At 43.9% G+C, this 27,646-nt stretch overlaps 1 protein-coding gene across 15 annotated transcripts; it reads right to left on the bottom strand.

Annotated features, from left to right (window-relative positions):
- Positions 1 to 826: 826 nt before the first annotated feature.
- tada2a (transcriptional adaptor 2A) lies at positions 827 to 26,362 on the bottom strand. 15 transcript variants are annotated; one of them, XR_008725747.1, is made up of 16 exons: positions 25,090 to 25,252; positions 23,435 to 23,541; positions 22,575 to 22,634; positions 20,744 to 20,835; positions 17,640 to 17,797; positions 15,998 to 16,086; positions 12,698 to 12,770; positions 12,143 to 12,206; positions 10,764 to 10,807; positions 9,619 to 9,729; positions 8,516 to 8,587; positions 5,907 to 6,039; positions 4,465 to 4,508; positions 2,454 to 2,553; positions 1,593 to 1,666; positions 1,179 to 1,240 (listed from the first exon to the last, which is right to left on the bottom strand). XR_008725747.1 is itself a non-coding variant. In XM_055658204.1 (15 exons), the coding sequence occupies exons 2-15, from the start codon at positions 23,492 to 23,494 to the stop codon at positions 1,055 to 1,057; spliced, it is 1,275 nt and encodes a 424-aa protein (XP_055514179.1). In that variant the 5' UTR covers positions 23,495 to 23,541; positions 26,229 to 26,362; the 3' UTR covers positions 827 to 1,054. The 15 variants fall into 15 exon arrangements, 11 of the variants coding, with proteins under 11 accessions (XP_055514179.1, XP_055514173.1, XP_055514175.1 ...); XR_008725750.1 differs by having other exon boundaries at positions 5,919 to 6,039; XM_055658204.1 differs by lacking the exons at positions 2,454 to 2,553; positions 25,090 to 25,252 and adding an exon at positions 26,229 to 26,362 and having other exon boundaries at positions 827 to 1,240; positions 1,593 to 1,682; positions 4,466 to 4,508.
- Between the last annotated feature and the right edge of the window lie 1,284 nt (positions 26,363 to 27,646).

Genomic DNA, 27,646 nt, shown 5'->3' with positions numbered 1-27,646 from the left:
CTTGGAATCAGATTTTGATTTTTGGTGCATTGTTATAACTACGGGGGGGATCGCTCGGCATAACCTATTTAATTTACTTTTAACTGCTGATAGATCATCAAGTGTATTTGTATTCAACTATTTAATTTTATCAGCGTTTCACAATCTTATGCTTTGTTTTAATTGTGAAAAAGCTTTGTGAATGATTCCAAGTGTTTATGCTGATCCCCCAAACCAGATTCTTCTTTCAGTTTCCGCATGGGATGTTTCTGATATCAACTCTGTTTCATTCCTGGCTGAGGGATACAAAATGTGAGGAGCATAGATAGATTGGATCATAAAAACGTTTCCCTATAGGGAGATATCTGAAACCAGAGAATTGGAGGGAGAATTATTTTTAGCCAGAGGCTGGTTGGAATCTGGAACAAACTATCTTTAATCAGACTTTACCTTGCACTAAATGTTATTCCCTTTATCCTGTATCTGTACACTGTGGACAGCTTAATTGTAATCACTGGATAGCAGTCAGCAAATGCCTTTCACTGTAGCTCTGTACATGTGACAATAGTAAACTACTCGTGTTGGGATCACACCACAACTTCACTTCAAGGTGAATTTGATCAAAGAATCTGGAAACCGAAATCTCATCAATTCTGTTGAATGGCCCTCGACTTAAAAGGTTTTTCTCCTTTTAAATGTTGCAAATTTAAACTCCGGGATCATGACATCTTTGCACACTGCATTAACTGAAATCTCCTGAAATTAGGATTTTATGCAAGAAATGATCTAAAACAACAAATTCAATCTCAGATACTTAGTCTGTTTGGGTAACAAAAACATTTAAATATCTTTATCAAAGCATATTTTATTTTATTGAACTCGCACTACATTTACCAAAACACAAAAGATCCAGGAACTGACAAAGAGCACAAATTGCGATCTTTTACAAGAAGAGAATAAATAAAAAGACATGGTTATTTTGTTCCATTCTGTACATCACTGACAAAGGAAATGAGAAGTTGCTGGGTGAGTCTGCCTTGTACAGGCAGCATTCATTCCTCAACACCTTGCCCATTCACGCCTTAGTAATATATCCTTCTCGAATCAGGAAATCATAGATCTTTCTTGTTTTGTTCACATCTATTTTAATGAGAGTCCTTGCTTGGGCTAGCTTCAAACCACCTAACCTGCTGCTTTCGTTCATTAAAGCCGACTTGTATTCCAAATATGCTCCGGGAACGAGGCGTACCATCTGACACAGCTGTGAGACAAGTGGAGGAAGAAAACATCCATAAGCAACATTATACAACATATTCAAAGTCTTACATAAACTTCCTCTGATTACAGGAAGAAAATGATACACTGAACGATTAAATACCTCAAACATCTTTCTCAAAACAGCAATATTTTTATGTTGAAATTCACCTTCCAAGAGGCAAGAGACGTACATTGCAAAAACTATAGGGTTAACTTTTAAAACATTTTGGTTGGAACTACAGAAGCCTGAATAGACTGAAAGTGACTGAAGTGAAATTTGATTAATTTTTCCTTGCCCGCCCATATTAGGATTTGATATTGCCCGGAGTTAGCAGCAGAGACAGCTTTGCCTGTACCTCTTTCTCCTTATCATTCAGTTTCTCGGTGCCGGGAAGGCCGGTGAGGTTCAGTGGAGGTGCATTTCTCCGACCTGCTCCATCCATAACAGAAAAGGAAAACAGAATTTCAGTAAAGAAGAGTGCAACAAAAAGGCGATTCGCTACTTGTCATTGGTTGGAAAGTTCCAACAGCTGACAGATCGGAGTAGAAACTGCCTGCAATTTACCATCCACTGAAAGTATTTAGTTGTGAACGTGTAAATGAATACAAGTTGCGCTGAGAATTTAAAATGGTGCAATTGGGAATGGAAGGAGCAACGAGAGCAGCGTTTGGGACAATTGTCCCTGTACAAAACGTTAAACTTTGTAGTTCTCCGGAAGGAATGCATTTGTAAAAACATACATCAATTCTGTACGAAACACCTTGACAAAGGCAGTAATGTCGGGCAATAAAACTGATTGTGCCAGCGACGGTAAATTAAACAACTATCCTAACACTGTACCATTGGTAATATTAATGAGGAAAAGAGAGAAAAGAAGAGAGCAAAGGATTATTGCTGTAATAGCAAAGTAATCAGTTGGACAATAGAGAGTCTGTATCATGGAACAATATTCATGGGTGGGAAGATTACATATCACTGAGAAGCAATACTTTAGAGCACCATGGCTTCTCCACTCATGTTCCTTTCAGACATTGTTCTGACTGGGATAGGGATGATGTCCACATACCTGCAGATTTCCACAACACTCTGGGTGCAGTGACTGATCCATCACTGTCAATGGCTGTGAAATATGCCAACTACATTTACAACATGCAGGGATTATCTCAGTGAAACACAACTTTAGTTCTCCGGAGGGAATGCATTTGTAAAACCTCACCTGGGAGAATTCTGTTCAACTGGAGCTGATGTAGTAAGGAGCAATTCCCCGTATAAAGGAAATGAGATTGGTGGGAAAGATTAACAACATGCTCTGCAGCCTGGAAAGGAGGGGAAAAGAAAAGCTAGACAAAAGCTCAACTGAAAATATTACTTGCAATTCTTTCAGAACTATATTAATCTAAATGAATCCAAAATAGTTTTAAAATAGGTGTTAAAATTTCTTGGGTGACAATATTTTACGATACGACACAGCAGGGAGTGAAGAAAGCTGATGGCATGTTGGCCTTCATAACAAGAGGATTTGAGTATAGGAGTAAAGAGGTCCTACTGCAGTTGTTCAGGGCTCTGGTGAGACCACACCTGGAGTATTGTGTGCAGTTTTGGTCTAATTTGAGGAAGGACATCCTTGCTATTGAGGCCATGCAGCGTAGGTTCACAAGATTGATCCCCAGGATGGCAGGACTGTCATGTGAGGAAAGATTGGAAAGACTGGGCTTGCATTCACTGGAATTTAGAAGGATGAGAGGGAATCTTATAGAAACATATAAAATTATAAAAGGACTGGACAAGCTAGATGCAGGAAAAATGTTCCCAATATTGGGAGAGTCCAGAACCCGGGGCCACAGCCCAAGAATAAAGGGAAAGCCATTTAAAACTGAGACGAGAAAAAACGTTTTCACCCAGAGAGTTGTGAATTTGTGGAATTCTCTGCCACTGAGGGCAGTGGAGGCCAATTCACTGGATGGATTTAAAAGAGAGTTAGATAGAGCTCTAGGGGGCTAGCGGAATCAAGGGATATGGGGAGAAGGCAGGCACAGGTTACTGATTGTGGATGATCAGCCATAATCACAAACGGCCTCCTCCTGCACCTATTTTCTATGTCTCTATGATAGAACTTTATTTATCCCAGGAGGGAAATTGATCTGCCAACAGTCATTAAACACAAGATACATGAAATTAAAGTGACTCGTGGAAACTCCAGGATTGGGATCGGTGATGCGCAAAGATTTGGTGGGGGTGGTGTCAGTCTACCCCACGACAGTGTGCAGCTTGAAAGCCACAGGGAGTTTGAATCTGAATAGGATCTCCTGTGGCGTTCTGTGCTGTCATGAAGTTAAGCTGCTATGGCAACGGGTTTTGATAAGATGAACAACTTATTCCTATTTAAGCAGAAACCTGCGTACTGCTGCAAGTCATTAGGACAAACTAAACAAGAAAAGCAAATATTTATCTGAACAGGAAGCATGGTAATGGTGCCATGTGTGTTACAACACTGAACAGGAGGATCACTGGGAATTGAAGTGGGTGTTTAGACTATTTCAAAGTCCACTAATCTGCAGCAGTTGCACAAGTGCAGCTAATGGACTTCCCTGATATCGACAGTACTATAAACGGTCTGCACTACGTTGCAGGGAACTGATGGCACTTATTTAGATCACACTGACATCTCTCACAGAGGGTGGTGGGTATATGCAACAAGCTGCCAGAGGGGGTAGCTGGGGCAGGTACTATAACAACATTTAAAAGACAACTGGACATGAACATGGATAGAAAGGATTGAGGGATATGGGACAAACTGGACTAGATAGGGCATCCTGGTCGGCATGGACGAGTTGGCTTGTTGAATGGCACTATGACCGTAAATGTCTATAATATAATATGACCCAGAATAGAATAGAATAGAAATTTGATTGACTAAGTTGGTCTTTATTTGCAGTATTTTCAAAATACATTAAAAAACAAGCCATACAGGATGTTGCTGTTCAGAATGCACCCGAGACAAATTAGTTTATTGGATCAATGAAACGTGTCTAATGTAATCCGGAAGGAATGACTTCAACTAATGGTGGGGCAGATGTGAACCCAAACACAAGCTAGTTCAACAGTCTAACCTCTAACATATTGTCAACTCCATTCTGCAGCGAGAATGTTTACACTTTGGGGCAAGGGAGAAGTTAGGGAGAAGCTGGTGCACTTCATGTTCCCATTCATAAATAGCAGCTACTCACCTGCAGATGAAAGTATTGGTGTCACTGGGTTTATTCCTGAATCACTGAAAATAACAATATAAACATAATGAACCTGGTGCATTGCTAGAACATAAAACTTCTCTCCAGGAAATTAAGTTGCTGTTTAAATGTGAATCTAAAAAGATTCGAACAGAGCAAACTCTTGCTTTTTGTCCATTAAACTCTGCCACAACTTCACAGAATCTGAATTATACAATGTTCATAGCAGAGGCTCTTTGCTGTCTCCAACATTCCCCGTCTGCCCCTTTCTCCAGAGCCTTGACAAAGATTTCCTCATTACATTTATCTAGCTCCCTTCTGGAGGCTGCAATGGAGCTTTCTGCCATTAGGGAGCAGGCAGTGCATTCCACATTCAAACACAAGATGTGCAAAGTGAGTCTGCTTCATGAATTAGTTTCCTTCCGCTCTGACCTGTAATCTTTGAGCCACGAGTGTGAATGGGTGATGGATGGATGGTGACCAAAGGGCCTGCTCCCTGATCCCACACTGCACCTCTAAACTATATAGCTTTTATAATCATCAGAATTTGTGTAATAGCATCACCCCAACAAATACACACATAATGTGAACATGTACAGACCAATGGTGGAGTACACTAGGTGCTCAAAGCATAAACTGAAACCACAAGAGGCTGCATTTGTACTTCACCTAGACAGAAGTAGAAAGAAGCTGCATAAAGACAGATAACTATAATGAATGTTACACAAAAAAGCTGGAGAAACTCAGCGGGTGCAGCAGCATCTATGGAGCGAAGGAAATAGGCAACGTTTCGGGCCGAAACCCTTCTTCAGACCATAATAACTATAATGAATGTTTGAAGTCATGCCAATGAAAGTCAAATAAGCCATTTTGAGTGAGAAACAAGAATAAAACTGTTAAGAGACATCAGCCAAACCTTAGGCTTACCAACATCAGCTGTTTGGAACATCATTAAGAAGAAAGAGCACCTGTGAACTTATTAATCGCGAAGGGACTGGCAGGCCAAGGAAGACACCTGATGACAGAAGAATTCTCTCGGTAAAGAAAAATCCCCAAACACCTGTCCGACAGATCAGAAAACACTCTTCAGGAGTAGGGTGTGGATGTGTCAATGACCACTGTCTGTAGAAGACTTCACGAACAGAAATACAGAGGCTACACTGCACTTAAAAGAGCAACCACAGTTCTGGGAAAAGGTCTTGTGGCCAGATGAGACAAAGATTAACTTATATCAGAGTGGTGGCAAGAGCAAAGAATGGAGGGGGCAAGAAACTGACCAAGATCATTTCTGATGTGTGTGGGGAGTTACTTAAAGATAAACTTTTGATTCTTGAAGGATGAGTGAATGGAGAGATAAGAGGAGCTGACCCAGACACGATTGTTTGGGGTGGTGGGGCAGACTGCACTGATGTGAGCCCAGGTGGATGAGACACAGGACTCACATTGCTGCTTGCCTGTGTAACCACTGCTGACAGGCAGTGGAGTCCTGCAGGCACTGCAGCAGGTCCGTCAGCATGCACCGCTTCAGTCGTTCCTCCTCACGATGCACCTTCAGGCAGTCGTACACTCTAGCACCTGGATAACAGATCAAAGAGCAGAGTGCAATCAGAGCTATTCCACAAATAAACGTAGTCCATCAACTTTGCAATCGTGCATATATAACTCGCATGGAAATAGTATTATTTGTGAATAAATCTATGTTGTAGCAAAAAGGTAATTTTAGAAAATAGTAAGTCAGTCATACAGCACAGAAACAGGCCCTTCGGCCCAACTTCCCACACCAGCCAACCTGTCCCATCTACACTAGACTCACCTGCCCGAGTTTGGCCCAAATTCCTCTAAACCCGTCCTATCCATGAACTGGTCTAAATGTTTCTTAAACTTTGGGATAATCCCAACCTCAACTACCTCCTCTGGCAGCTCGTTCCATGCATCCACTGCCCTTTGTGTGAAGCTTCTTTCCGGCGGCTGTCACTCTACTAAACAACGTACCTCGGTGACTGCCAATCACCCCCCCGGACACTTATTATTTATTTTTTATTCAAATCGTTTGCTATGTCGCTCTTCAAGGGAGATGCTAAATGCATTTCGTTGTCTCTGTACTGTACACTGACAATGACAATTAAAATTGAATCTGAATCTGAATCTGAAAAGTTACCCCTCAGATGAAATCTTTTCCCCTTGAACCTATGTCCTCGATTCACCTACTCTGGGCAAGAGACTGTGCATCCACCCGATCTATTACTCTCATGATTTTATACACACCTATAAGATTCCCCCTCATCCTCTTGCATTCCAAGGAATAGAGTCCTAGCCTACTCAACCTCTCCCTATAGCTCAGACCCTCTAGCCCGGGCAAATTCCTCGTAAATCTGCTCTGTACCCTTTCCAGCTTGACAATATCTTTCCTATAACATGATGCCCAGAACTGAACAAAGTATTATAAATGTGGTCTCACCAACGTCTTATACAACTGCAACATGACCTACCAACTTCTATACTCAATACTCTGACTGATGAAGGCCAAAGTGCCAAAAGCCTTTTTGACCACCATATCTACCTGCGACTCGACCTTCAAGGAACCATGCTCCTGTACTCCTAGACCCGTCTGCTCTACAACACTAACCAGAGGCCCACCATACACTGTGTAGGTCCTGCCCTTGTTACACTGCCCAAAATGCAACACCTCACATTTCTCTGTATTAAATTCCATTAACCATTCCTCCGCCCACCTGGCCAATCAATTAAGATCCTGCTGCAATCTTTCACAACCATTGTCAATATCTGCAAAACCACTCACTTTTGTATCAACTGCAAACTTGCTAATCTTGCCATGTATGTTCTCATCCAAATCATTGATGTAGATGACAAACAGTAACAGACCCGGCACTGAACCTCGAGGCACACCACCAGTCACAGGCCTCAAGTCCAAGAAGCAACCTTTCACCATCACCCTCTGCTTCCTTCCATGAAGCTAATTGTTTATCCATTCAGCTATCGCTCCTTGGATCCCATGCGATCTAACCTTCCATAGCAGCCCACCATGCAGAAATAGTATTTTAAGATACCTTTTATACCCTTGATTCTAAATTAATATTTCATTCATGAACTTTAAATTTAAATACTAAAACTTGGTGCATGTTTATAATGAAATAGTAACGTTACCTTCTTCCTAACATTTTTATCTCCACATACTGAAATGGAGTAAGGCAAGTAGAATCAGTACGCCATAACAGTCATTGCTGCTCCTCGAACTCATCTGCTTTGTCCAATCATCAGCTCTCTCTATTTCATTGGAGTATCAATCTCAGCCTTGAAAATACTTCACTAAATCACCCTTAACGTTAGATTGAGTGATTCCAGATTCATAACCTGTAATGACGTTTTGAGTCTCAATCTTAAACAGCCAATTTGATATCCTGAGATTATGCTTCTAGTTTTAGCCTGACGACCTGGTCCATAAAATAAAATGCTGTAAAGAGTAGTGGGTGGTGGATAGCGTGCAGCAATCCATATAGCCTACACACTAACCACGTAGAGTGCAGCAATCCATATAGCCTACACACTAACCATGTAGCCACCTCAGGAGTTAATATAATTTGAGATAGTTATGTCAGATGTTTCTGAAAAATGAAATTAATTAACTAAAAGGTTACATGTCATTTATAAATCATTTAAAAAGATTTGATAATTTGTCTGAAGAAGGATCCCAACCCAAAACCACACATTGTTAACCAGTATTTTTATTTTTTATTGTATGCTTATTTTGTATTTTTATTTTTACTTCTACTATCTTGCACTATGACTATGACCAGACGGTAAACTGCATTTCGTTGTACCTATACTTGTATTTGTGCAATGACAATAAAGTTGAATTGAATTGAATTGAAATCATTGCACAACTTTAATTTGAATATATGATGTAAACATTGACACACTTCATTTCACGGCACATTAACTGGACAAAATTCTCTTGAACAACAGCTTTCCTCTCTTCCCAGATCCATTTAGAGTAACAATACTTTTTGAATAGCTTTCCCAAATAATTCACCTCGAAATGTGAAGACTCCTGCCAGTCTGTATTCTTGCAACCGCTTGATTTCCTTCCGGAGTTCAAAATCCACTGTGGAAAAAAATGTGTCAGAAATGGAATGTTAACATGTAGTTTAAGTAGCATCACATCCCCCTATGTTCTCATTCCAACTACCTCATGGTGGGTCAGACCTGGGATCCAACACATTGCTACATTGGTTGTCAAATTCTCTATCTTGTGTCCTAAAGAACTAACCCAATGGTCTTTGTATATTTTCCCGCATTTAAAGTTACTAAAATTACTAAAATCACTCCCCACCAACATCCTCAGGACTTTCTACAGGGGCACGGTGGAGTCTGTACTCACGTACTGCATCAATACGTGGTACTGCACCTGCAACTGCTCGGACAGGAAGGCTCTGCAGAGGGTAGTGAGGGGAGCAGAGAGGATCATTGGCGTCTCCCTACCCTCGGTACAAGAACTGTTCCAGAGCCGCTGTCTGAAGAAAGCACAGAGAATTGCCAAGGACAAACTGCACCCCCTCCACACACACCTGGATCTCTTGCCATCAGGCAAGAGATATCGAAGCATCAAAGCCCGGACTACGAGGCTGCTAAACAGCTTCCTACCACAGGCTGTGAGGCTGCTAAACAGTCACTCTGCACTCACAGTCACTTGACTTGACTCTGCGGCTGGCACGGACACTTTAATAACTGGCACTGGCCACTCAAATCAGCGGCCCCGGACATTTTTTTATGATTGGTTTACTGTTTTTAACATTGTGTTTTTTTACCTGATTTTAACTATTTATTCTGTTCCATCAGGGACTGGATTGTTTTTTTAGTGTTATTATGTGAGAAGTGTTTTTAAATTTCATGTGCGATGCTCCGCTATTCACTGGGAAACGTCTTTTCATTTTGCACTGTACTTGTTGCTTGCACGATGACAATAAAGGTTGATTGATTGATTGATAGAGATATTCTGACCATGATAGAAAAAACAAAACATTTTCATCTCTTAATGAATGTAATATTTGAGACTGATGTGCAGATGAACACTCACCTTGCCTTTAAAAGCATCTACCAAAGAAATAAAAACAATTGAATGCATGTGCCACCTACATGTTTGGCTTTCAATAAATTTGTCGTGCTCTGTGGGTCCGACCAGTCTTGCAAAGTGTCTCATTGCTTCACAGAGGTCTTGAACTTCTTTAGGATACCTTCTTTCAAGAACTGCAATTGAAGAAATGGATAATTCTGAATAGTTAAACTGCAAATGAAATTATTCCAGGAAAAGCTACGGCCCAAAGCTTTAGAATTCTGCCATTTATTAAACAGCTTCAACAGGTCCCGTATTTCCTACCTGCGTGCAAATCCATAAAGCACTCACAAACACGCAATGAGCCAATCATCAGCCCAAATTAAAAATAAATCACCTGCTGGTCTGGAAAATGCATCTGCCTTGCACTTTCTGCTTCCCACCATTGCTCTGTACGTTGTTTTCATTAATTTGCTTGATGTACATTTCATCACGGCTTACGGTTTAAGTATCTCAGTAGCAAGCTATTTTCACTGGCCTTCTCTATTATTTCTGCTAAAACGATTTATTCTTTTTCAGTAGCCATACAAAATATACTTATAATATAATTAAATTTCAGGGCAAGCAACAAGCTGGAAATCAGCACTGCCATGGTGGACTTTATCAAATGCCTTACTAAAACCCACGCAGACAACATCCACCCCCCCACCCTCACCGATCACCTTCGCCACCTCCTGAAAAAATCCAATCGTCAGTAAAACACGGCTTGCCGTGTACAAAGCTACACTGACTGCCCTACTTTCATAATGTAGAACACTTTAATGTTAAGCATACCCATATCAATGCTATATTAGTGGTCGTGGACAGCAACTGTCTAAAGCTAAAGATCTTTTTGCTAGTATAATGACCAAAGAAATTAGCAGATTAAGAGATCAGAGATAAGCATGAATCACTATACAGAATACACAGCGTGGGCACTGCAGTTAGTATTTATTTCATTCACAACTTGGTTCCCAAAATCCATTGCTGACAACTTGCCAACAGCAGTGAATCGTTGTTAGTTTAGGTCCTCTTTCATTAACAGTGTGGAAATCTGTGGTAAAATTGAGTTATTTTCAACCAAAAGGAAAATAACTCTAAGGTGCAGTACAGGATGAAATACACTTGCTCCCCATTCATATCTGTTACAGAGCTTGCATTTGGCAAACTGCTTACTGTTTATACTTACTCTGAAATTTTCTGAGGTTAATCAGCCCATGGTCTCTCAAAATTCTGTAGAATGTAAAATGCTCCAGTCAGATATTTTTTCTACATTACTGGTATAAACAACACATTTCACATATTAAATCTTTACCTTCTCACCATAAACCTACGCCTTTTCATTCTTGGTTGCCCTACACTGGGTAAAAGACTCTGTAGTCATCCCATCTATTCTCCTCATGATTTTATACAACTCTATAAGATCACTTCTGTTCCAAAAAAAAGTCCAAGCCTGCCCAAGCTCCCCACGGAGCTCAGACACATCAGCCTCTCACCGAACCCTAACCCTAACGCAAGTACAATTCAAACAACAGCATATGGATAGGCAAGGCTTTGAGGGATATTGGCCAAACACAGCAGGTGGGGACTAGCGTGGATGTGGGCATCTTGGACGGTTGGACAAGGTGGGGAACCGTTGTCTGAAAGGGTAAAAGATCACCAGTGTTAGTGCAGAGCCGATGAAAAACAACTTTAAATGGATAAACTATTTTGCTGTTAATACGGAAGGTGATTTGACGCAATACTCAAAGCTAGATATTACAAATTTCATACAATATGTGCTGGCTGCCGACACTGAAAGCTCTAAAATGGTGCTGTAGAGATCCTCTGAGCAGACTAGAATAGCAATGCATGCTTTCTGGTGTAGTGGCTTCACAATGTGAAAGTGCCAACAACAGGCATGATGTGCTTCCGATCCATCAGTACATGGAAACAACTGTGTACAATGCCCCGGCAGTCCCTAGAGTAGGACACGGCTGAATACCTCATTAGCAATGGTGTAGTCGGAGATATCCCACGGTCAAAGAGCATTATATAAATACAAGTTTGTTTTTATTCCCCAAATGCCATTTGCAATGTAAACATTCCCAGAACACACGAAGTATGCCGAGAAGTCAAAGACTCTGGTGGGACAGGCAGGTGGGACTAGTGTAGCTGGGACATGTTGGTCAGTGTGGGCAAGTTGGGCTGAAGGGCCTGTTTCCACACTGTATCACTCTATGACTAGTGAAGATGGGACATGATGGTCGGTAAGGGCAAGTTGGGCTGAAGGGCCTGTCTATGACTCTTTTGTTCTTGGTAGTTGGCGGGTACAACATACAAACGCGAGATGAAAGTGCCCTTTGAAAGAAATAAATCAAGTTTTAGGCAGTATTGTGGCCCATTGTGGGGGGGGGGGGGGGGGCAGTACTGTGGGACTCTGCCTTGAAGGGAAGAACACAGGCAGGATATAAACAAACTGACAGAAAAGGCATACATTCTGGTTTCGTTTGGATTTGAACATTATTTTTGGAAGAATAAAAACCCAAGCATATAAAAGATCAAATTCAGTATTCAGTATGAACTTACTTTTTTCTTCGCTGCCGCTCTTTTAATCTGGAATGATAAATGTCTACCACGGCAAGCTTCAAAGCTGCTCAAAGTGAAAATACAAAAATGAAGAGAAACGCTTCAGCAAAAACCTGCTAATCACTATATTAACAAAAGAAGGACGAATTACAAAATAAACTGATAACACAGAAAAAATTAGATCTTGTCTCTCTTGAAAAGTTTTTTAGTGAGAATTGCATCCTCAGGTAAAGTTGCTCCATCAAAGTCGGGTGTGCATTAGGGTTGGGGCCACACTGCAACACAGTCATCAGCAAGTACCCTCTTGGCAGTTTGTAGCCAGAACTATTTGGCTTGTCATGCAAGCCATTTGTCAAGTTAAACCCAATAGTATTAAATTCATTTCCACTAGAATATACAGTATTTTGGCATTTTACCAAAACGGACAATTATAAACAATTTTATAAAGGGGGGGGGGGGGGGGGAATTTGAAAGTTTTTCACGCATGACGGAAACTAGATGCAGTTTTGGGGTTTACTGGGCTAGCAATAGGGAATTGTCCATCAAAATACTCACCATGCAAAATATCAGAGTCATCCTCTACAAAGTCAATGTCCCTCAGGTCCCACTCTGCATAATTATCAAATTCCTGCGCAAGAGATAAATGCAGCGGTTTCAGTAACTTTCATTTTTCAATATGAAAAACCTTATATAAACTAGAATATAAACAACCCTATACCCTATGGGGAAACTGCTAGTCAGTTATTAAAGATGGGATAGCAGCACATTTGGAAAGTGGTGAAATCATTGGACAAGGTCAGCATGGAATTATGAAAGGTAAATCATGTCTGACGAATCTTATAGAATTTTTCGAGGATGTGACTAGTAGCGTGGATAGGGGAGAACCAGTGGATGTGTTATATCTGGACTTCCAGAAGGCTTTCGACAAGGTCCCACATAAGAGATTAGTATACCAACTTAAAGCACACGGCATTGGGGGTTCAGTATTGATGTGGATAGAGAACTGGCTGGCAAACAGGAAGCAAAGAGTAGGAGTAAACGGGTCTTTTTCACAATGGCAGGCAGCGACTAGTGGGGTACCGCAAGGCTCAGTGCTGGGACCCCAGCTATTTACAATATCTATTAATGATCTGGATGAGGGAATTGAAGGCCAAATCTCCAAGTTTGCGGATGACACTAAGCTGGGGGGTTGTGAGGAGGATGCTAGGAGACTGCAAGGTGACTTGGATAGGCTGGGTGAGTGGGCAAATGTTTGGCAGATGCAGTATAATGTGGATAAATGTGAGGTTATCCATTTTGGTGGCAAAAACAGGAAAGCAGACTATTATCTATATGGTGGCCGACTAGGAAAAGGGGAGATGCAGCGAGACCTGGGTGTCATAGTACACCAGTCATTGAAAGTAGGCATGCAGGTGCAGCAGGCAGTGAAGAAAGCGAATGGTATGTTAACTTTCATAGCAAAAGGATTTGAGTATAGGAGCAGGGAGGTTCTACTGCAGTTGTACAGGGTCTTGGTGAGACCACACCTGGAGTATTGCGGACAGTTTTGGTCTCCAAATCTGAGGAAGGACATTAGTGCCATAGAGGGAGTGCAGAGAAGGTTCACCAGACTGATTCCTGGGATGTCAGGACTGTCTTATGAAGAAAGACTGGATAGACTTGGTTTATACTCTCTAGAATTTAGGAGATTGAGAGGGGATCTTATAGAAACTTACAAAATTCTTAAGGGGGTTGGACAGGCTAGATGCAGGAAGTTTGTTCCCGATGTTGGGGAAGTCCAGGACAAGGGGTCACAGCTTAAGGATAAGGGGAAAATCCTTTAAAACCGAGATGAGAAGAACTTTTTTCACACAGAGAGTGCTGAATCTCTGGAACTCTCTGCCACAGAGGGTAGTCGAGGCCAGTTCATTGGCTATATTTAAGAGGGAGTTAGATGTGGCCCTGGTGGCTAAGGGGATCAGAGGGTATGGAGAGAAGGCAGGTACGGGATACTGAGTTGGATGATCAGCCATGATCATATTGAATGGCGGTGCAGGCTCGAAGGGCCGAATGGCCTACTCCTGCACCTAATTTCTATGTTTCTATCCATGTACCTGTCCAAATGGATTTTTAAACTGTGATAGCACTTGCCTCAACTACCTCCTGACAGCTTGCTGCATTAACCCACCACCATTTGAGTACAAATGATACCCCCAAGGTTCCTATTAAATCTTTCGCCCCCTCACCATAAACCCATGTTCTATAGGTCTAGATTCCCCATCTCCGTGGTATCCCCTGTAGCTCAGGCCCTCGAGTCTTGGCAACTTATTCATAAATCTTCTCTGCAGTCTTTCCAACTTGATAACATCTTTCCTATAACATGGTTGCCAAAACGGAACACAATACTTTAAATGTTGCCTCACCAATGTTTTATACAACTGTAACATGACCTCCCAACCTCTATACTCAATACTCCGACTGATGAAGGCAAATGTGCCAAAAGCTTTTTTGACCACCTTATCTACCTGTGACGCCATTTTCTGAGAATTATGTACCCTGCACTCCTAGATCCCTCTGTTCTACAACACTCTCCAATTCCCTACCACTCACTGTGTAGGTCCAGCCCTTGTTACTGCCCAAAATGCATTAAATTCCAGCAACCATTCCTCAGCCCACCTGCTCAACCGATCAAGATTCTGCTGCTATTTTTGACAACCATCTTCACTATCTACAATACCACCTACTTTAGTGTCATTTGCAAACTTGCTATTCTTGCCCTGTATGTTCTCATCCAAATCATTGATATAGATGACAAACAGTAACGGGCCCAGCACCGAACCCGGAGGCACACCACTAGTCACAGGCCTCCAGTCTGAAAAGCAAACTTCCACCATCACCCTCTGCTTTCTTCCATGACGCCAATTTTCTATCCATTCAGCTTTCTCTCCTTGAGTCCTTGTCAAATGTTTTTCTGAAGTCCATATATACATCGACAGCTCTGTCCTCATGAACCTTTTTGGTCTCATCTTCAAAAAACTAATTCAGATTCGTGAGACACAACCTCCCACATACAAAACCGCTCTGACCATCTCAAATCAGCCTCAAGTGCCTGTATATCTTATCCCTCAGAATACGCTCTAGTAACTTTCCGACCACAAATGTTAGGCTCACTGGCCTGTGGTTCCCAACCTTTTCCCTGCAGCCCTCCGTGAACAGAGGCACAAACGGCTAATACTGAACGGCAGCCAAGATAAACACGCTGGTCCCATGCTGTATTGCAGTCTTCCACTGTTCATCAGGTGCTCATCTACCCATTGTGACAGCCACTCAATGCCCACAATATTGATGCCAGTGTCAATCATACGGACGTATACTAAACATTACAAAGGTTCTCTGCTACCTGATGACGTGCATACAAATGTCCTTCACTTTGGGGGGCGGGGGGAAGAGAGGGAGGGACACACATTGTGAGGCTAGCTTATGCCAAAATAGAATTCCAACTGAGTGAAAGGAAAGGAATTATCAGACCAGAGGTCAGTATTCACAACATTGTTCATAGTGATTTTACAGGTAGTATTACAGGATTTACAATCCGATATAAGCCAGCCTGCCCAACTACTGATTACTCCCGTTATGTACTAGGTTTACATATTCTGTTGTGCTGCAGCAAGCAAGAATGTCATTGTCCTATCTGGGACATATGACAATAACACACTCTTGACTCTTGGTGTTTACGCCCCACACACACTCTGCCCATCCTGCTTTCTCTAACCATGTATCCTTTAATTTATGTCTCTCTCCTGTAATTATCCAACCCTCTATTGAATACATCATTTTGATAGTGATTCTCAAATCCAGTTAAGGCAAATGACTTGCCTCAACAAAGTCTGCTCGAGCTGGCATATATCCCGCCATGTCCCTGGAGAGCGCCGAATCAAATGCTGGCCGAGGCGGCTCATCAGATGCTGCAGTCCGTGAGAAACAAGCCACCATTTACTTTATAATAACGATGTGCCAGTTAATAATGTAAATATTCATGCTCAATGCTGCAAAACATCACACAATTGCTGCAGTCCTTCGTGATGCTTTGAAGAAAGGTGCTCAAAGGAAATTAATATTTTATTTCTCTCTTGTAGAGTCATACAGCTGGGAAACAAACCCTTTGGCCCAACTTGCCGTGCCAACCAACATATCCCATCTACACAAGTCCCACCTGCTCTTGTTTGGCCCATATCTCTAAACCTTTCCTATCCATGTACCTGTCTAAATGCCTTTTAAATGTTGTTATAGTACCTGGCTCAACTACCTCTTCTGGCAGCTCATTCCATATACCCACCACCCATGTGAAAAAAAGTGTAAGAAGGAACTGCAGATGCTGGTTTAAACCGAACATAGACACAAAAAGCTGGAGTAACTCAGTGGGACAGGTCGCATCGTTAGAGAAGGAATGCGCGACGTTTCGGATCAAGACCCTTCTTCAGACGAAGGGTCTCGACCCAAAACGCCACCCATTCCTTCTCTCCAGAGATGCGGCCTGTCAGGATGAGTTACTCCAGCTTTTTGTGTCTATCACCCTTGTGAAAATGCTGCCCCTCAGGTTCCTCTTAAATCCTCAGCCTCTGGTTCTTATCAAATGTCTCCCCTCTCACCTTAAACCTATTTCCTTTGGTTCATGATTCCCTACTCTGGGTAAAAGACTCCTGTGCATTCCCCCTTTCTATCCTCCACATAATCTTATACAGCTCTGTAAGATCACCTCTCATCATCACAACAGGGTTTTAACCAAGAGTTGATATTTTTGATGAACGATACTTGAAAGCTATGAGTTGACGTTGGCAACTGTTGGCAATTGTTGGTGCGCTGCCTCAGAACAAGTCATCTTTTTTACACTTCACTTTGCAATATTTTACTTACGTATGATTGACAGAGCATTTCATTGTATCATAATATATGTGACAATAAAGTAACAGTTGAACTTCCATTGAACTGTTGAAATGTGGATCAGACTGTACAAGGCTAGGAGTTCCTGCAAGTTCATGTATTAGGCTGCAGAAGGTACGACTTGAAGCCCAAATACTCCAACATAATGGTGTCAATAAACCGTTAATGGGATGTGCATCACAGGGTATGAAGCCTGGTTAAGTCACCATCTAATGTCCTACAAGCCTGGCATCTTTGTCCTTTCATCATCTCGCAACATTATTATCGTCATGTGTACCAAGATATTTTTTGCATGCTATCCAATCAAATCAGATAATATTATACATAACTCCAATCTAGCCAAATTCAAGAAGAAGATGTAGAGCAAAGAGGAAGGTACCAAGTGTCAGTATCTACAGAAACTCAACTGTGGCACTGCAAACTCTAGCAGAGACCAGGACTTCTTCAGATTCATGTAGCTCAACCAATCATAGGAATTCCTTGGACCCAAGCCACAAAAAAAGCCTTTGTTTTTGTCAATTGCCAGTTTGGCTTTTTTTGCCCACACTTTTCTACTTTCAATTGCAGTGATACGTACGTCTGAATGTGATTGCCGTATCAAGATCTTTGGATTCTTCAGACTGCTTCAAACTCAGCAACGTCGAGGAAAACAGTGGATTGTTAACAAAATGTTTCATGTAGTGCTTCTCACAATCTTCCTTGGATTTTGTACGCATCTGGTTGGCCACATCTTGCCTTCAAGAAAGGTTTTGTGAAAAACCATGGTTAACATGCGTAATGTTTGTTTCTATAATGATGAGCAAAGCAATAAACTGTGGGTAACTGGGTACGATTGTTGTGCTAACGCACCAAACATTTCTGCCTAATTCTACTCAAAAAGTTGTGAGTTACAATGGTGTTACTGTTGCTGCATTTATATAGTGCCTTCAACATCGCCATGTGCTTCAAGTTCTCTCAGAAGAACATTATTAAGATTTGACATCAAATGACATTTGTTCTGTATAGCAGCGTTCATTTGGTAAAAACATACCAAAGCATTTCACAACAAAATAAACAGAAGGATATTAATACACATGATGTTGGTCAAAAGGGTAAGTTTTAAACTGTAGAATAAAGTAGAGACATGGGAAAGTGCAGACATTTGGGGAGAAACATCCTGGCAGAAATAGCTGTCAAATGGAGGAGATTAAAATCAGGGATGCTCAGGGCATAACCACAGATAGCCTGGAGACACTGGAGGTTGCAGAGATAATGAGGGACAAGTTCACTGAATGCTTTGAAAAGGATCAAGGCATTGATTAACCAGGACCAACATATACGAGCACAAAAGATAACAAGGTTGTTGAACTATACGTCTGGTCCAAGCACTGGGTTTTAAGACAAAATGTACTGGAGCAACTCAGCGAGGACAGGGATCGGTCTCTGGAGGACAGGGATCGGTCACATTTTTGGGTTGGGACCCTTCTTCAGAACCAAAACATTATCTTAAAAGTTTGGACAGGCAATTATGAAAAAGCAACATAAATCATGGTGATTAAAAAACACGCTCAATGTCTGAAGTGCAAAAGCAGAGATCTCAATTCCTACAGATCTAGTTACTCATTTTGGGAAGGGCAGGGCAGGGGCACGAACTGATTTGAAATCACAAATACCACGGATCAGGAAGGAGGTGGTTGTCAGATTAAGGTGGGTACCATTGGATATTCATAGTAGATCAGTATTAAAAGGCAAGAATAGATCTTTTGAAGATTCCATGCAGGCAATGGTGCAGGAGTGGGAAGAAAACCAAATGTCACTGTTTCCTCAAGTTAATTTGATAGCTGCTGAAGATACCATGCGTGGTTGATGAGTTTTTTTTGTAATGCACTGAAAATCGGCTTGAATGGAATTAATTAGAATTGGAAATGAGAAGCTTTGAAGGTATTGGACAATGTAAATGCACAAGGAATGGGCCAAATGCTTGAATTGCCAGAATATAAGCAGGCAAGACCTGCAGAATACAGGGCCAGTACTCAGATTGATTACACAACATAGCTATATGTAGGAAGGAACTGCAGATGCTGGTTTATACCGAAGATAGACACAAAACGCTGGAGTAGCTCAGGTCAAGTAGCATCCCCAGAGAAAAGGAATAGGTGACGTTTTGGGTCGGAATCTTTCTTCAGACAGCTTTACAAAACTTTGTTTAGGCTGCATTTGGAATATCTTGTGCAGTCGTGGCTGCCACACTATAGGAAGGACATGGAGACTTGAGAGAGGTTTGCCCTGGTGCTACCTGGATTAGAGGGCAGAAATCTGGACAAACGTCAACTGTTTTCTCTGGAGCATCGGAAGTGAAAGGAGATCAAAAAGAAGTATTCAAGACCAGTCTGAAGAAGGGTTTCGGCCCGAAACGTTACCCATCTCCTTCGCTCCATAGATGCTGCTGCACCCGCTGAGTTTCTCCAGCATTTTTGTGTACCTTCAAAAAGAAGTATGTAAGATTGTGAGAGGCAAAGATAGGGTAGTCAGAATCTTTTTACCCAGAGCGGAAATGTCAAATTCTAGCGGTAATAGAATTAAGGTGCGAAGAGAGAAAGGTTTACAGGAGATGTGTGGGCAAGGTATAGTTTTAAACATAGAGAACGAAGGGTATCTGGAACGCGCTGCCAGGGTTGGAGGTAGAGGCAGATACCACAGTGCCGTTTACGAGGCTTTCAGACAGGCACATGGTTATGGAGGGATATCGATCACGTGTAGGCACTGACGCTGTCGGCATGTTCGTGTGCCGAGCTGTATTCTGATAACAAGCCCTTAAAATATTGTTCCTTCATGGTATCAATGTGCTTTTAAAGTGCACAAGTAACTTAAATAAATGAAGCATAGAAGTTTAGAGTGGTATTCCCCTTGAATACAAGGGGAAGACATTGAATAATATGTATTTACATTATCAATTCATCTTTTTTATAATTACTTTGTGGTCAGTGAAATATATTAAGGAATGAGAAACAAGTATTCCTTTGGGTTCTGAGCATTGGTATAAAACAGCAAATATCTTAAACACAAGATATGGGTTAAACTCATCACCAGTGATGAATGTAACTCCAGGACCGGGGCTCATTTTAATCTGTGGAATTCTCTGCCTCAGGGCGGTGGAGGCAGGTTCTCTTGATACTTTCAAGAGAGAGCTAGATAGGGCTCTTAAAGATAGCGGAGTCAGGGGATATGGGGAGAACGCAGGAATGGGGTACTGATTGGGGATGATTAGCCATGATCACATTGAATGGCGGTGCTGGCTCGAAGGGCAGAATGGCCTACTCCTGCACCTATTGTCTATTAAAACAGGAAAGACTGGGAACATTTACTGGTATCATGGAAAGGTTTGCAATTACAGCACTGTCACTGAATGGTGTCTTCTGTGACAGACCCTTCAGTACAGAGCATTGGTAACTTACTGCGTTCGTGATTAGCAAAGAGTATTTGAAAGGAACACTCTTTAACCAGAAAGGGTAAAAGAAACGGGCTGCTGTGGTTTCACTGTACCTCAGTACACGTGACAATAAAGTAAACTAAAGATAGAAGCAGGGAATAGTGAAGAGTTGAATGTCTCCACTATGGTCATGAAAACATCCACGTATGAAAATAATCTATCAACGTTTGCTCAAATTAGTTTCATTGCAAGTGAAAGATTAATGATGTTACCAGTTTCCAAAACCACAGTCCATCACAGCCTCAAGTAATGCCATCTCCTCTTGAGCTCTCCAGTTTGGATCCAAAATGGGAAAGTCAGATGTCTGTGTATTGGTAATGGGAAAAAAAAAAAATAAAGCTATTTACACCCAGCATTATTTGCCTCATTCCTTCCAAAGTTTAAGTACGGAAATCACAGTTGTCAGTCAATGCCTGACTGAAAGAGCAAGAGGTGGATAAATTGAAAAACTTATTATCCTCTGGATGATCTGAATGAATGAATTAACTGTACCTATTTTACACAAGATATTACACTCCAAAAGTTTCAAAGAGCATTAAGTCTGTCAAAAACATAGAACAGTATCGCACAAGAACAGGCCCTTCGGCCCACAATGTCTGTGCCAAACACAATGCCATCTACCTGTGTATAGTCCAGATCCCTTCATTCATTGCATATCCATGTGCCAATCCCAAATCCTCTTAAATTTCCCTATCATATAAGCCTTCACCACCACCCCTGGCAGATTGTTCCAGACACTCGCCACCTTATGTGTAAAAACTTAGTCATAGTGATACAGTGTGGAAACAGGCCATTCGGCCCAACCTGCCCACACCGGCCAACATGTCCCAGCTATAATAGTCCCACCTGCCCGCATTTGGTCCATATCCCTCCAAACTTGTCCTATCCATGTACCTGTCTAACTGCTTCTTAAATGATGGAATAATCCTAGCCTCAACTGCCTCCTGCGAAGGGCGGTGAAGGACGCAAAAAGGAGGTACAGGGACAAGATGGAGACACAGATAGAGCAGCAGGACACCAGACGCCTGTGGCAGGGGCTACGGACTGTAACCAACTACCGGAGCACCCCACCCTCATCCGCAAGTGCCGGCACCTCCCTAGCTGATGACCTGAACTCCTTTTACGCTCGTTTCGAGATGGGCAACACCACCCCAGGTCTGCCGACAATCGACAATACCGCCAGCGGGCTGGTTACTGAAGCTGCAGGGAGGAATGTGCACACATTCTCGCTGTCCGAGCACGACGTGAGGAGGCACGGGTGAACACGAGGAAAGCTGCAGGCCCCGATGGCATTTCGGGGCGAGTACTCAAGTGCTGTGCTATGCAGCTAGCTCTGGTGCTCACTACAATATTCAACCTCTCCTTGGACAAGTCCGTGGTCCCTGCCTGCTTCAAAAAATCCATCATTGTACCACTACCAAAAAATGCCTCTCCAGCCTGTCTGAATGACTACCGTCCGGTGGCCCTTACCTCGGTAGTCATGAAATGCTTTGAGAGGCTGGTGAAGAAACACATTTGCGCCTTCCTCCCTCACAACATGGACCCGTTGCAGTTCGCATACCGTCCAAAGTGTATGTGACGAATAAACTTGACTTGACGACTCCTCTGGCAGCTTGTTCCATACACCCACCACCCTTTGTGAGAAAACATGCCCATATATCTTCTATAAACTTTGTCCCGCTCAGCTTAAACCTATGCTCTCTAGTATTTAGAAACGAAGAACTGCAGATGCTGGTTAATACACAAAAAGGACAGAGTGCTGGAGTAACTCAACGACTCAGGCAGCATCTTTGGAGACATGGATAGGTGACGTTTTGGGTTGAGGCCTTTGTGTCCCTCTATCATTTGATCTTTCTATCCCGGGAAAGAACCTATAGAAAGTCAAATAGGATGTCTTCAATCTGCATTCTACTTTATATCTAAAGCAGTAAAGTATGAATGAAATTGCTTCCTCTGAATGATAAATTTATTTCCCTAGTTTAGGAAGTGGCTAGAACTAATTTCCATAGCCATGTATGGGAGAATACAAATCACTGTACTTACCATTATTTCATAACTATGATCACTTTGATGTTTCTTGTACTCAAACCCTCTGGTAAAGCACTATAAACAAGAAAAATAATTTTCAAACTGCATTCTTTGACGCATTATATCTCGATACGATATAACTTTATTTATCCCAGGAGGGTTTTATGTAGGAAGGAACTGCAGATGCTGGTTTACACTGAAGATAGATACAAAACGTTGGAGTATCTCAGCGGGACAGGCAGCTTCTGGAGAGAAGGAATGGGTGGCGTTTCAGGGCGAGACCCTTCTACACCACTGCAGTCTTTGAAATGCAACTAATGTATCTGCTTGAAAAAGATTAAAACATAGGAATACCTAAAAATAAATATAGTAGCTACAATCTACGTGCAATGAAATTTACAAGCAATGATTAGTTTTGAAATCACGAGTAGCCGTGTAAACAAAGACTGATCTTTATTAGAACATTGCACTGCAAGGAGCCACTTGACACAAGTGGTGTAGAAACGGTATTTATGCAGATAGTAATTACTTACTCAGTAGTTACATATTTTATAGATATATTTGATGGATAAAACATTTGAGATGGGATTGTGCCAGATCTTGCAAGCATATGAATCAGCAAATCAGGATAAGGACTGTTTGTTGTAAATAGGAGGAAAAGTTACAGTTTGGACATGAAGACACCCCAGACACTTTTCATATAGCAGGATATATATTTCTCAATATAAATCAATGAAGATTTCTTAATACCATAACTACTTCAATACATTATCTTGGACTACAACATCCATGGATAAACTGCAGTGCACATGTAATAAAGTACAATTTACAGCAAGGAATCACATCTTTCCAGCATCATGAATATTGCAGAGTACCTGTAAGCATATCAGCAAAGGAGGAGGTCCACAATCCGCACACTTTATGTAGGGTTCCATTAGGTAGGAAGAGCAACCACGACAAGGTGGCTGGTCAAATGGGTCACCTGAAATAAAGCCAACTCTAAATATAATAAAACTGCAATACATTGGATACTCTCACTCAGTTTTCCACACATGCAAACATGGAACTGTTGGGTCTGATTCAGTAACTCCACAAATTATCTCTAGTATATTATTAAATTGACATGAGTAAATGTTCTTGCTAAACTTGTTTTTAAAAGCTCTGACAATCTGGTGTCTATCATTGTCAGCAACATTTTAGCTATGCAACATGAAGTAGTAGCAAGGGCATATTTCCAATCGAAAAATGGGACTTACGATTTTTATTCATAAGTTGGAGGAGGTGCATGTGAAGCTCTGCCTCACCTGGAAGGGCTGCTGGGATCCCTGGATAGAGGTGTAGGAACAGGTGTTGCATCTCCTGCGGTTGCAGGGGAAGGTACCTGGAGAGGGGGTGGTGTAGGTGGGAAGGGATGAGTGAACCAAAGAGTTGCAGAGGGAGCTGTCTCTGCATAAATAGGTGGAGATGTGGCTCGTGGTGGGATCCCGTTGGAGCAGAGGGAAGTGTCTGAGGATGATGTTTTGGATGCTGAGGCTGGTAGGGTGAAAGGTGAGGACCATAGAACTCTGTCCTTGTGTAAGAAGGAAATGCAAATGCTGGTTTAAACCGAATCTAGACACAAAATGCTGAGTAACTCAGCAGGACAGGCAGCATCTCTGGAGAGAAAGAATGGGTGACGTTTCGGATTGAGACCCTTCTTCAGACTGATTAGGGAAACGAGAGATATAGACTGTGATGTGGAGAGATAAAGAACACTGAATGAAATGCAAAAAAGAATGATGATAAAGGAAACAGGCCATTGTTAGCTGTTTGTTGGGTGAAAATGAGAAGCTAATGCGACTGGGTGGGGAGGGATAGAGAGTGAGGGAATGCCAGGGCTACCTAAAGTGAGAGAAATCAAATTTCATACCACTTGGCTGTAAGCTGCCCAAGCGATTTCGCTCCAGTTATCCGTCTATATCTCTCGTTTCCCTTATACCTAACCAGTCTGAAGAAGGGTCTCCACCAGAAACGTCACCCATTCCTTCTCTCCAGAGATGCTGCCTGTCCCGCTGAGATACTCCAGCAATTTTGTGTCTAAAGGGCACGTCCCACTTTCACGACCTAATTCCGCAGCATGGTCGTCACAAGGTCGTAGCATGCCGTGATGCTAGTCGTGGGTACTCGTGGCATCAAGTAGGTCGGGGCGTTTTCTAGCATGATGAAAAATGTCCACGAGTAAAAAATGTCGTGAGAGTGGGACAGGCCCTTAACTGTCCTTGTTCGGGCTGGGGAAGAGGGAGAGCAGAACTCCGAGATACAGAGGACACGCGGGTGAGGAACACATATGGGAGCCTGGGGGACCCACGTTTGCTATAGAGGATCATAAGGGATAGTAGAATTGGGCCATTCAGTCCATTCAATCATGGCTGGTCTATCTCGCACTCCTATCCCCTGACACCAGCACTAGGACATCTCGAGTGTCCGAGAATGAAAGCCTGAGCTCGGCAGCAAATGTCCGCGGTATCCAGGGGCGGCTACTTTAACTTACTGACAAACGGCGCCAGCCGGTCCATGTTTCTGCTTCAGCTTCAGCCGCGGCTGTAGGGGCCTCCGGGCCCGCTCCCTCCACCCGCCGGGCCGGTACCCGCACACGGCCGGGTCGGGGCCTACACACGGCCGGGCCCGTTCCCTCCACCCGCCGGGCCGGTACCCACACACGGCAGGGCCGGTACCCACACACGGCCCCGGTACCCGCACACGGCCGGGTCGGGGCCTACACACGGCCGGGTCGGGGCCTACACACGGCCGGGCCGGTACCCACACACGGCAGGGCCGGTACCCACACACGGCAGGGCCGGTACCCACACACGGCCGGGCCGGTACCCACACACGGCCGGGCCCGCTCTCTCCACCCGCCGGGCCGGTACCCGCACACGGCCGGGTCGGGGCCTACACACGGCCGGGCCCGCTCCCTCCACCCGCCGGGCCGGTACCCACACACGGCCGGGCCCGTTCCCTCCACCCGCACGGAGACAACTACTCTCCGCCACAGAGAGAGAGCGCGAGAGCCGGAATCCTTCACCGCCAACACCCCGGTCCCGGGAGCGGCGCCGCCATTTTGAGTCCACGCCGCCACAAGATGGGGATGAGTGACGGATCAGTCCCCTCCCTCCCCCCCCCCCCACGGCGCTCCCTCACTCCCCCCCCCCCCCCCCCCACGGCGCTCCCTCCCTCACCCCCCCCCCCCCCCCCCCCCCCACGGCGCTCCCTCACTCCCCCCCCCCCCCCCCCCCCCACCCCCCGCCCCCCTCACCCCCCCCCCACCCCCCCCCCCCCCCCCCCCCCCTCTCACCCCCCCTCCCCCCCCCCCCCCCCCCCCCCCCCCCCCCCCCCCCCCCCCCCCCTCCCTCCCCCCCCCCCCCACGGCGCTCCCTCCCCCCCCCCCCCCCCCCCCACGGCGCTCCCCACCCCCTCCCCCCCCCCCCCCACGGCGCTCCCTCCACTCCCCCCCCCCCCACGGCGCTCCCTCACTCCCCCCCCCACGGCGCTCCCTCACCCCCCCCCACGGCGCTCCCTCACTCCCCCCCCCCCCCCCCCCCCCCCCCACGGCGCCCCCCTCACCCCCCCCCCCCCCCCCCCCCCACGGCGCTCCCTCACTCCCCCACGGCGCTCGGCCTCCCTCCTTACTTCAGGTTTCATGAAAAGATGTCTTAAAGAACTAAGTAAGTTTTGGTTTGTGAAAATGACAAATAAAGTGAGCAGCCAGATCCCACAAATAATAAATGACAGTAACTCTCCGTTAGACTAACGGAGGCTCCAGCAACCCGGGTGCAACCGTGTGTGGAGAATCTCTGCGGGTTAAGGGGCTGTCCCACTTAGGCGACCCAATCTGCGAGTTTAGAAAAGTTTGCCCTGGACTCAACTCACAGCATGGTCGATACATAGTCCTAGGAGATCCAATGAGGTCACTGGAACTCTCCTTCATGCTCGAGGGAAGTTCCCGCTTACTCCTGGCCTTAGCTAGGTCGCGGACATTTTTTCAGTATGTTGAAAATTTTTCCGCAAGTAAAATTTGGTCTGCATGGTTCTTTTGAACTCGTAGTGCAGTTGAGTGGGGTCGCTATTTACTTACAGCCAGTCGAGGGCAGCCGTAGGCAATCTCCTTCGCTGTCAACGACAAAGGACATTTATTGTCACATACACCAATTGGTGTAGTGAGATTTGAGTTGCCATTGCAGCAAACTACTAAAATAAACACAACATTAAAGAATGTAACATTAAACATAAAAATATCCCCCCACTGTGAGGGAAGGCAGCAAAGTTCAGTCCACTTCCTCAATGTTCACCTGTGGTCGGGGCCTATTGAGGCCTCTGCAGTGATGTTTCCGGCCCTCTTGCCGGAATTGTATTGTATTGTATTGTATATCTTTATTGTCATTTCCTGAGTATTCACATACCCAGAGGAAACAAAAAAACGTTGCTCAACCATGTCCATTCAGTGTGCATTAAAAATAAATAGAAATAAAAATACATGTATCATGAACAAATTTAACACTCTACTAAACATTCAACAGGCGTTCCGATCGGCAGCGGCACAACAGTGGCTCTGCTGCAGTGTGTCCAGGTTGGTGGTTGGTGCGAGATACTTTGGCAGGGGGCAAAGTCCATTTAGCAGTCTTATAGCCTGCGGGAAGAAGCTGAGGAGCATCCTGCTGGTTTTGCAGCTAATGCTCCTGTACCTCTTCCCAGATGGCAGGATGGAGAAAATGTCATGCGATGGGTGGTAGGGGTCATTGATGATGGAGATGGCTCTGCTGATACATCTCTTCCTGTATATGTCCAGCAGGAAAGGGAATGGAGCACCAATAATCCTGCTGGCGGTCTTCACAATCCTGTCTAGTTGGTGCCGTTCGTACGCCTTGCAGCTCCCGAACCAGGAAGTGATGCCGTAGGTCAATGTGCTCTCGATTGTCCCCCTATAAAAAGTCCATAGGTGTGTAGTGGGGAGACCTGCTTTTTCGTAGTCTTCGGAGAGGGTGTAGTCGCTGCTGGGCTCTCTTGACCAGTGCTGTGGTGTTGCCCGTGGACGTCAGGACATCAGACAG

Source organism: Leucoraja erinacea, chromosome 28 (assembly GCF_028641065.1).
Source record: "Leucoraja erinacea ecotype New England chromosome 28, Leri_hhj_1, whole genome shotgun sequence".
NCBI lineage: Eukaryota > Metazoa > Chordata > Chondrichthyes > Rajiformes > Rajidae > Leucoraja > Leucoraja erinaceus.
The sequence above is the reverse complement of the archived record's forward strand: the minus strand, read 5'-3'. Positions and strand labels throughout refer to the sequence as shown.

Bases quoted from the DNA above. Each gene is read 5' to 3' on its own strand.
- tada2a (XM_055658196.1), bottom strand. From the start codon at position 25,114: ATGGACCGGCTGGCGCCGTTTGTCA. The intron at 20,836-22,574 runs GTAAGTACAGTG...ACCAATACACAG, and splicing joins ATCATAGTTATGAAATAATG to ACATCTGACTTTCCCATTTT. The intron at 6,040-8,515 runs GTGAATTATTTG...TCTGTTATCCAG, and splicing joins AGGAGTCTTCACATTTCGAG to GTGCTAGAGTGTACGACTGC.